This window comes from Nuphar pumila, chromosome 15 (genome assembly GCF_984573655.1).
Source record: "Nuphar pumila chromosome 15, dmNupPumi1.hap1.1, whole genome shotgun sequence".
NCBI classification, from domain to species: Eukaryota; Viridiplantae; Streptophyta; class Magnoliopsida; order Nymphaeales; family Nymphaeaceae; genus Nuphar; species Nuphar pumila.
Window position 1 is genome coordinate 80,521,490 of NC_143263.1, and position 11,576 is coordinate 80,533,065.

The 11,576-nt window shown below is 40.4% G+C and overlaps 1 protein-coding gene across 1 annotated transcript; it reads left to right on the plus strand.

Moving 5' to 3' along the window:
- The first annotated feature begins 5,702 nt into the window (after window positions 1-5,702).
- On the plus strand, window positions 5,703-6,161 carry LOC149815736 (E3 ubiquitin-protein ligase RHA2A-like). The gene has a single exon (XM_089990620.1). It carries the CDS (start codon window positions 5,703-5,705, stop codon window positions 6,159-6,161), a length of 459 nt encoding a protein of 152 aa, XP_089846746.1.
- Window positions 6,162-11,576: the final 5,415 nt, after the last annotated feature.

Genomic DNA, 11,576 nt, shown 5'->3' on the forward strand with positions numbered 1-11,576 from the left:
AACCTATTAAGTCAAACCCAAACCCAATGTGGTCAATCTAATCCATCAAATCAGCCTCAATACTTCTATTTTGACTCATCTAATATTGACTTAGACCCATACTCACATCAACAATGACCTATATTCAAATACCAACTATAACAAAAATCACCATTCAAACCAAATCAGATCTTATTCAAACTCATCCCCTTATCCAAGTCCTAACCTCACTCAAGATCCACACAATTGTTCCAAACCCATTCTCTTGCCCAAAATAACTCAATCTCATAACCTTAGAACAAGTTATCAAATGTACATTGTATATTGAAGCAAAATTGAAACCAGAATTAGAAAGATCTCTACAGGTCCTTGAAACTACTCATGCCTAAATAGGAGAGGTCCATGTGAAATCCAGTTTCGAGAAGCCTTCTCTAAAATCTCTTTTAGAGCCCATTTCAAGCCTATATCCAATTAAAGAATATTTGGATCCAAAATCATGTGATTAGTCTAAATCTATTTTGTTGGATATTCCATCTTGAACCCTTATAGGCCCATATCTGAAAACCGTATCCTGAAACTAAACCCAAATTCAGTTGACCTAATCTCAAAACAAGCATTTCATGTTTTACCACATTTCAAGATCCAAACTTCACTTGTACCCACTCAACTAACCCAAACCTGCCCCAGAACATACGTTTGTTTAGAGTGCATCATCAGCAATATATAGAGCTTATGATGATGAAGCAAGAGATCTAGGTTATCTCCTCATAGACTTCTATGGATGGTTTGGAAAGAACATTTTGGGCTTTCAAATATATATCGGAGTAGATCTTGCTTGGTCTACACAGTTTTTGAAGCTGGAAAGTTATTTCATTTCGTATTGTGGATCCATAACCCACGAGGTAGAACAAAATTGAAAAAGGCTCAAGCGAGATATAGACTTGACAAAAAGTCTTCTCTAACCCAAGGAGAATGATGCAGGAGCAAAGCAGAAGATTTGGGTCCATAAAGCATCCATTTTAATTTCTTTAGATTGTATTTTGGATATTAGATCTATATGAGATCCATATCTAATTAAGAAAGTTAAAATATATATTCATCTTAATTAGAGTTTATCACTTACATATTTGTTTTTATTATGAATTCTCTTCTATAAAAAGAGAAATTCACATGCATAGGGGAGTTGAAGATGATATAAATTTTAGTATTGTTTTATAATTTTCAATTATTTTAATTTTCAATTATTTTAATTTTCAATTATTTTAATTTTCAATTATTTTAATTTTTTGTTATTTCTTATTTTTTTCAGCTTTTACGTTAATATTTTTTTGTAAATCAAGCTCTCTCGATTTACATCAACACCCAATTGAAAATATGTGTATATGCTGATTCCATATGAGTCTTTGGTGCCATGTATGCGCATATGTGATTGCAAAACCTGATTTTTGAATCTGCACATACATGCATAGTGTATATGGCTGTGTATATTTTTTAACATTAAGTTTTAAGCATATTTTTGTGAAATGGGTTAATGATACCCATTTTGCGTGTGTATATTAAACATTTTTTGGTATTTGAATCCAATATGAGATCTATATCCGGGGGTTAAATCAATAAGTTTTAAACGTATTTTGTGAATTAGATTCAATAATATACCCAATTCGCAGGTGTATATCAAATGAATATGAATTTCTATCTTCTGGCAAAATATGCAATTTTTAAACAATTTTGGTATTTAGATCCAATATGAAATCCACACCCAAGTTTAAAATCCTATCCAAACTTGTGCAAACACTGATTTGATGCAGCGGATACGGTCTGAAATGAAGCTATCCGACCCATTTTAAGTATGTGTCTGTGTGCAAATCAAATGTGAGACACGGCCCCATTTTAAGTATGTGTCTGTACAAATCAAATGTGACACACGGAACACACACCCTGTTGAAACAAACGTTGGACAATGAAAATTTATTTTGTCTTGGACAGAACATATGTCTTGTCTGTGCTGGACATGTGTTCTGTCCAAGCTTGGACAAGCAATCAAACACTCCCTAAGGATCTTTCAATGGAGAGGACAGATAAGGTGATTTAACAAAACGCATTTTTTTTTTTGCATTCCAAATCACCAGTGTTATTCCTAATAACCACCAAAAAATGCTGATGTCATCATTTTAGGACGAATGGTGGTGATTTCGAAATCACACAAAATTTATCTTTTGTCAAATCAGCAGACTTCAAGAGGTAGAGTGCAATTACATATGGTTGGGACCTATTGGATATAGGGGTGGCAATCCGGTCGGGTCGGTTGGCGGGTTGGCGGGTCGGGTTGGCGTGTCAGCATACCTCAACCCGAACCCGACCCGTTTATTAAACGGGTCAGCTGTGGCAAACACGAACCCGACCCGTTTAATAAACGGGTAACCCGACACGACCCGCCAACCCATTTAATAAATGGGTTGGGTCGGGTAAACGGGTTTTCAGGTTCGCGGGTCAGATTGGCGGGTCGGGTTGGCGGTTGACGGATCGGGTTGGCAGGTTGGCGGGTCGGGTTGGCGGGTTGACGGGTCCGGTTGACGGGTTGACGGGTCGGGTAGCCGGGTTGGCGGGTTGACCCACCCGCCTAACCCGTTTATTAAACGGGTCAGCCGGGTTGGCGGGTTGGCATACCCCCAACCCGAACCCGACCTGTTTAATAAACGGGTTACGCGGGTCGACCCATTTATTAAACGGGTTGGCTTAAGCCCAACCCGAACCCGCCTAAGAGGCGGGTTGGCGGGTCGGGTTGGCGGGTCGTGTCAGAAATTGCCACCCCTAATTGGATAGCGAGGACACCACATGACATGTGGATACATCATATGGCACGCTAGCAACCGTTTGCCCAAGAAGATAGCGTGCCATATGATGAGGGCGTGCTATAAGAGGCAGGATCAGGTGCCATCACATGGCACACTTTGAGTGTGCCGCTGCACCTGGTGCCCTCCATCTTTGGTTGACGATGAAAGATGTAAGCCCAAAAGCAGATGAAAGGCAGCCAGGTGCAGAGGCACACTCAAAGTGTGCCATGTGATGGCACCAGATTCCCGCTCTATAAGAGTTATAACAATTAAAAAATTTATTCCTTCAATCACAAGCATCAGCTTTCCAACGGAAATAAGTGGACCTTTTTCTCTAGCGACATGCAGACGAAATAGTTGTTGAATCCAAGTCAGTTTCAGATCCAATCCAGAGCACAAAAACAGACTTTTTTGGCGGTAAGGATGGATCCAACAAATTTGGATATGTATCTGGTCCCAAGTTCTGGTGGTCCAAGACAATACATACAAATGATGGCTGTCAAAAATCGAGACTAATAGTAAGAAAGGGATATTTTTGGACTTGCCTATTCCAGGGTGTGATCTTGGATCATAGCCTGGTTCACCGGTTCCGGGTCAAGTTCGTTAAGAACCAAAGACTCGAATACACGTGGGTGGGTACGATCAGTGTTGTGAGAGGCATACGCCTCAGTACCTGAAGCGCACGCCTCAGAGGTGAGGCGCACGCTCAAGGTACTGAGGCGTTGCTGTGATGCGCCCCTCATCAACCTCCGACCAGTTGTGACCACCGACCACCGGAGTTGCTGTGCTGCAGCTGCTGCTCAGTCTTCTCCGACCACCGGACGACCAGCATATCCCTCGCTTCCGTACCAGCTGGGCGCGTGGTCCTTCTCTTACTGCCTCCCCTCCCACCGCTTCACTTCCATACCAGTTGTGAGAGGCGTACGCCTCAGTACCTGAGGCATACGCCTCAGAGGCGAAGCGCAGGCTCAACGCCTCGCTTTGCCTCATCACATTTAACAACCTTGGGTACGATCATTTGAGCTCAAAGTAGTTTGTATATACTCAGAACTTTGAGTTGCGGATCACAGTGATTGCTTAAAGTAGTGAACTCGGTAGTCATGACTTGTATCCATCTTCCAAGTGGGTCTGGGTTTGGACCAACTTAGCTCAAATGTAACTTAACTCAAGTGTTGATCTAATTGGACTCTATATGATCACATATAGATCCGATTAGTTCGATATGGGATTCAACTTCCAATCTTGTTTAAGAAATTAATTTGACGTATAAGGTGCGCATCCAAATCGGGCCAAAATGGATCTGGACCTAAAAAACAAACAGGTCCTATCTGACCTGCCTCTCCACGAGCAACACATGCAATGCAAGCCAGATTGATTAATTAATAAAGAAATTACATAGTGATTGCATTATAAGTCCATGATTATCAACTAATTGGGCAACAAAAATATTTAAATATCAAGGTCGGCAGATATTTAAATGAAGAATGACGACCTCCCTAGTAGAAGTTCAAAGCCAAGATCTTGGAAGATCTTGATCCGGTAACCTGTTGGATTAAATTTGGCATAATGATAGTGACAATTGACGATTTCTCTGGTGGAGTTGAAGCCCAAGATTTTGTGAGATCATGATCTTGTGAGCTGTTGGGTTGTAAGTTGGCAAAATGATCACGGCAATGACGACTTCTCTGGTAGAAATTCAAACCCAAGATTTTGGGAGTTCATGATCTGGTAACCTGTTAGATTGTAATTTTGGTTAATGATAATGTCAACCTACCATCTAATGATCAAACAGAGCGAGACGCTTAACTTGGTTCGTGATGCAACCTTCTCGTTTTGTAAGTGAACCTTGTTCTCAACTTAGTCGTGGCCGGGTTAGCGTGGTAGGCGTCAATAGGGATGGCAGTGGTTTTTGGGGAACAGAGCCCCGCATCACCTCGCCCTGTTTGGACCGGGGATGAAGGACATTAAACGGGGATAAAGGCGGGGATGAAGGTTAAAATCAAAACCTGTGCGGGGATGGAGGCGGGGATGAACTTATGCTTTCCCCTGCCCTGCGCCCCGCCCCATCCCATCCCCAATCCTTCTAAGGAATGACAATGGACTGAGGAGAAACGGGGCTCCGCCCCACCTCGCCCCCGTTTGGACTGGGCATGGAAGACATGAAAAGGAGATGCAGGCGGGGTAGAGGTTAAAATCTAAACCCATGCAGGGATGGAGGTCCAGATTTTGAGATGGGGGCAGGGGTGGAGACCATGTCCCCCACCCCTGCCCCGGTCCATTGCCATCCCTAGGCGTCAACAAGGGTCATGATCATCATCAAGCCTTATCTCAACTACACGGGGAGTTCTAATTTTTCATTCTTATCTATTTTAGAGCTATAACTTGAATTACTTCACGATCTCAGACTATCTTTTAGTCTTCAAATGTGTGCAACTCAAATGTTTATTGTGATTTGTAGGACTTAACCCAAGCAAATACAGTGACCTAAACCAAACGAATCAATGTATATAACTGCACCACCCATTAGTAACCCGAGTCGGCTCAACTTGGTTGTGATTTTGACTCGTGAAGACTCAAGCATGAGTTCCGAGTCGGTCACATGGCTTTTCGTAAACAAGCGAGTCATTCAGATTCGATTCACAACAGTCGGTCAAAACAACTCCAATCATTAAAGAGGGACAAGGGAAGAAAAAGTGCTCAACTCCAACTATATTGGGATTGTTAAAAAATAACCCTATTTCTTTATTATTCACACGTCACCCAAAGATGGGTGCACCCTTCTTATATATTGAGTCTGAGTTTTCATTATTTGGAATACTGCAACCCCAATATCTAGTGTGTGTGTGTGAGAGAGAGAGAGAGAGAGAGAATATGGGGATTTATGGAGGTATGAGTGATGCTGCATCTGATTCAATCCCTGTATTCATAATTGTAACAGCAGCCAGTTGGATCTCATATTTGAGATCTCTTCTATTTCTCTTCCTAAATTCACTTGGGTTTCTTCATTTGAACACCCATGAGTGTTTGGATGAGAATCTGGGTCTTGGGTTGGCTAGGATTGTGGTTTTGGCAGAGGAATTGGAGAAGAACCGAAGTTTTGGATATGGGTTTTATGAGGAAGAAGGTGGGGAGGACAGCAAGTGTGTGGTGTGCCTGTGTAGGATGAAGGAAGGGGAGGAGGTGAGGAAGTTGGGTTGCAGTCATGTCTTCCATAGATCCTGTTTGGATGGCTGGTTTGGTTTATTGAAGATAAATTGCCCCCTATGCAGAGCCCCATTGATGGAGGAGGAGTGTGTTAGGGATAAAGAAAGACAGGTCTCTCGTGAAGTCCTGGCATGGTTCTCCTAGTCATGATGGTGATGATGATGATGATGGTGGTGGTTGTGTTTTTTGTTTATCTTTTTGCCTTTGTAATTGTTGATTTTTCGAAGGCGTATGTAGTGTTAAACTGTGTGTCTTCTTCTTTTTGTGTTTATTTTCAGAGGGCTGTGGTGGTCCTTCCAGTTTTTTATTCCATGCATGTATATTTTTACATGATATGTGTTGGTCATCATGTTCATGTTTTTATATGCACTTTTTTTGTTAATTTTTTCCTATTTATGCATGTCAAGTTTCATTATATATGCAGATTTTCCCCGAACACACAGCTCTCTTCACTTGCTTTACAAGATGTATACAAACCCTATTTTTCTTAGACTTAAAAGGTTGTAGTAGTTGCTCCTCACTTCAGAATTGCAAGTTTCATGGAACCAAGATATTAATTTCTAATGAAAGTCATTTTTCTTTTTTGGTGTTTATTATAAGGAGAAGCAACATTTCGAAACCTGACCACGCTAGTCAGTAGTCGTCGTTCCAGTGGCGTAAAACTTTGCGAGCATCACCTCCACTAGGGATGCAAACGGTTCGGATTTTGGATCAGAAAATACATTGAAAAAATCCGATCCGAAACAGCCAACATTTGAAAAACCGCAGTCCCAAATCCAAACAGTTTGCAACCCTACCCTCTACCCCAGAAAGCTTCTTAGCTTAGCTTTGCCAAAGAGATCGCTCATATGGGGACAAACTAGGGGTAATAAACCTTGTGTGGTCTACTCTATGAAGCCATTCATGTATTAAGATTTACATGCTTTATGAGAGGCATCATATTCATGAATTATATTGCCATTATTATTATTATTATTATTATTATTATTATTATTATTATTATTATTATTATCGAAATGAAATTTCTAGCTTTTCCATCGAATTATTATGGCCAGGGGAAGATATGATTCAATCATGATGTATGGCATGAAAGGGATGCTCCTATTTTGTGTAGAACCTTGCCCTTGTTTGGCAAGCATTGTGATGTTGAGTGAATTGGTTATACCCCAAATTCTTCCTCCACATTTTTTAATCGTGACATTGGCTTCTCCCAACGTGGCAACCTTTTAGCTGAACGAACTGAACAGGGTATGTTTGGGGTAGGCTCCCTTAGTAGTGGATTGAGCTTGTGGCTCGGCTCATGTTTGTTTTTAGGCGAGCTTAGTTTGATCTCAGCTTGTCCGTAAGGCATTGTTTGATGGTACGTCTCATGCGTCGCACAGGACAAAAAGCCCAAAAAGACCGCAGTTTTTGGCAAACATTGGACGTGTGCTGTTATTTACGTTCCAACCCCCTCGTTACTAAAAGAACAGCAACGGGGAGCAATTTTAAAAAAGAAAAGGCATATATTTCTCTCTCTCTCTCCCGTGCAGCAATTGCCGGCGGAGGGGGAGGCGAGGCCGGCAAGATCTCGGCAGCCGACAGAGGGGGAGAGGCAAGTCTGTCTCCGCCACCGTCATCTTCCTCCTCCTTCTCCTGCATCCAAAGCTCCACCACCGTGAGGCTTTGATAAAATGAACGCTCCTGCAAAGCGCCTTCTGTATTTGAACTCGCTCGTCGTCCTCCTCAGAGTTGGAGGTTGCAGAGCTCAGCAAAAATCGTAAGATTTTTGGGGATTTTTACTGTTTCATGAAACAGATTTTTGGAGATTTTTACTGTTTCATGAGGCATAAATCATAAAAGTTGAACCCAGAAGCAAAAGTCGAGAGAGAAGTTACGATTGAAGCTCCGAATGATCGGGAGATATTTTTGCATTTTAAATGATAAAATCTTAAAAATTTAGTGTATTTTGAAGTTTTTTCCTTCTTTTTTTTTTTTGAAGTAGCCAATTTCAGTGAAATTTCCGGTACATTTTAGAGAAATTTGATGGAAAATATCTTGTTTTTTCCGTTTTATCAACTCAACAAACGAACTTCTGGTATATATCGTAGCCCTACGCGATCCTTCGATCCCCTGATTTTCCAGATTTTTCCAGTGTTGATCCATCGGATTTAGGGTCTTATGCATCTTAGGGTTTTGCAGTCATCGGAGATGCCAGTGAATTCCTATACCATCTGCCGGAAATTGGTAGTGTTTGTGGTGAGGACAGTAGTCAAAGCCCTCTGCGATGCCTTGGACCATCTGCTGAAAATTGGGGGTGTTGGTAGCGAGGATGGTTGTTGTTGGTGAAGAGCTCGAGTTCTCTGGCGAGATCCCGGTGTCTGTTCCAGTTATTCGCACATCGTCACCAAACAACGGACATTTGAAACACAAAATCCGCCAAACAAATGTTAGACTTGATAAAGTCGTAAAGAATTAATAGACATCAATCCTTGACAAGCCATCAAACGAGACTTGCAAAACACGACAGCTCATGTAAAAAATACATATATTTTTATATATTATACTTAAAATTTATATGTTTTTTATATTACACTTAACAATTCATATTTTATGTATATATTTTTCATTTGTTTTTTTTCTTTTTATATATATTTTATGTTTTTATATATTATACTTATTTTTATTTATACAAGCTCTCCCGAACCGAAAACCCTATGTTCGGGCTAGACTCAATTAAGCTAAACGATCAAGCTGCTCGTGGCTCATCTTGCCAGCTATACTAACCGATCACGAGCAAGTTCACAAGAAGCCGAACCGAGCCGATTCACCAGCTGCTAGGTTCGTTTACCAGCCCTAGATCTTGGGGCTTCTTTCAAACGTCATGTTATGAAAATGACGGTTTATGTCATCAGTGACGAAAGAGCCTTCAATGACAGTCATCCTTTTGTCAACTTGTTGGAGATTGCCAACATTATCTTATATGTGTTGCAAAAGACTAAGGACCACCTTTTGTTTTTTTCCTTTTCTATTATTCAAGCTGGGATTACGCATGCAGACGCCAGTACAAGCACTACAATACAAGTATAGTGGCCATCAAGCTTGTAGCCCTGCTACAAACAGGTGCATATTGGGAGTTTTAAACTTTTTTTTGAGGGAGAGAAATATTGGGAGTTTTAGTTAAATGAGGATTGGTGACCTCCAATCCTCTTTTGGATTGGGCCATATCCATTCAATAAGAAAAAAAAAGATTGGTGGCTTTGCTCCTCTACTTTTTGGTGTTGTTTTTTTTCTCTAATCGGTCGCTTTGCTCCCTTAATTTGTTGTCATTGTTTTGTATTTGTTATCAATAGAGTCGCGATGACGTCGACTCCTAGGGTGCTTATCCTTCGCCTTAATCGCATTCAATGACCTATAATCGATACAAAAACTCCATGTGCATGTCTGTAACAATGTTATCAAAATCAATTTGAATCGGCTGATTCAGATCAAATTTGCTCCTTAAGAAAACCAGACAGGCATTGGTTTAGCCCTTTAGAAAGATCAGCCATTTTTAGCTGAGTCAGTAGAATTGCATGAATCGAGCTGATTCTGCCCTGAATCGATTCATTTAGATGTTTAAAAAAAAAATCTCTAAAATCAATCTTTGGGATGATTGATTAAAAAATTCCAACTTAGTTTGGATTCATAGCAGCTTCGCTGCTCAAATTGACAATATTTTATTCTTGTGGGGTCGACTGGCAAGGGAAACGAGGCACAAAATATAGAAAAAATAATTGACCATGTGTAAATTTTTTTTTGCCGGAGAAAGAATTGGCGAATATCCTTTGTTTGTGAAGGAATTCAAGCCAAGGGTAGTGAAATAATTGGTTGGAGTATATTCCGTACCAACTTTCTCATCTATCACAATTGTGATAATTAATCTCTTCCTCATAGGCCCTGACCACTAGGGGTGGCAATCGTGTCGGGTTGGCGGGTCGACCCGACGGGTTGGCGGGTCAGCATACCTCAACCCGAACCCGACCCGTTTATTAAACGGGTCGGCTGTGGCAAACACGAACCCGACCCGTTTAATAAACGGGTAACCCGACAGGACCCGTCAACCCATTTAATAAATGGGTTGGGTCGGGTAAACGGGTTCTCAGGTTCGCGGGTCAGGTTGACGGGTCGGGTTGGCGGGTCGACGGGTTGGGTTGGCGAGTTGACGGGTCGGGTTGGTGGGTTGGCGGGTTGACCCACCCGCCTAACCCGTTTATTAAACGGGTCAGCCGGGTTGGCGGGTTGGCATACCCCCAACCCGAACCCGACCTGTTTAATAAACGGGTTACGCGGGTCGACCCGTTTATTAAACGGGTTGGCTTAAGCCCAACCCGAACCCGCCTAAGAGGCGGGTTGGCGGGTCGTGTCAGAAATTGCCACCCCTACTGACCACAGCTTGATTGTAGGGAAAACAGTTGGAATAAGAAAAGTTCTGACTAAATGTGCGGGTTCCACATATTTTCTCTAGTGTGCGGCAAAAATGAGGGTTTGGGATTCCCCTAAAAAAACTAGTTATTGTGGACAAGTTTTTTCTTTTTCCTTTTTTTTTGTGCATTGAATGGTCTTATGCAGGACATGAAACATTTTTTTTTTGAAAGGCAAGCTGGGATTTGGGATTTTTTTTTTTTTGTGCATTGAATGGAGAGAGAGAGAGAGTTACTAGAATATGAGAACTAATGTGTGAACTGTGATTTTCATAGACTTTTTGTTCTTTTCTCTTGAATCTAACTGAATGGATGATATCTAGATGCTTGGTTTTATAAGAACCCACACTTAGAATCATCCGATTTTGATGCATAGATGATATTTTTTCAAGGCTTTAAAATTTGTGGCTCATAATCTTCATAAATATTCAAGCATTCAAAAATTGCATTTTTTCATGAAAAATGCATTATCCAATGGTTGATTCCTAGCAAATTCACCATGCCAAGTACATCGGCATATGGTTGGATTTGCAAAACATTTGTTGGGAATGCCCATATTTCTGGTTCTCATATTCTAGTTTTCATATCACAGTGACTATATATATAGGGCCACTAGAATATGTTAACTGAAAATATAGGAACTTGACTATACCAAATTTTCATGGGTTTTATCTTTTTCCTTAAATTTTACCATTCACATGTGATCTAGATGCTTGGTTATATAAAAACAGACTCTTGAATCACCCGATTACAATGCATAAAAATGATCTTTTAAGGAATCAAAATCAACAGCTTGGAATTTTTGTAAATATTCAAGCATCAAAAACTCATATTTTTTCAACGTAAATACATAATCTAACAATCGATTTCTAACAAATGGACCATGCCAAATGCATCTATAGGATTGAATTTGCAAAAAAATGTATTGAAAATGCCTAGTTTACACACCTATTCACATATTTTCAGTTAACATATTCTAGTGGCCCTATATATATATATATATATATATATATATATATATATATATATATATATATATATATATATATATATATATATATATATATATATATATATATATATATATATATATATATGTGCAAAATTGATATGTGCT

What these genes read in the sequence shown, in the direction of transcription:
- LOC149815736 (XM_089990620.1), top strand. Translation starts at nt 5,703, where the DNA reads ATGAGTGATGCTGCATCTGATTCAATCCCTGTATTCATAATTGTAACA.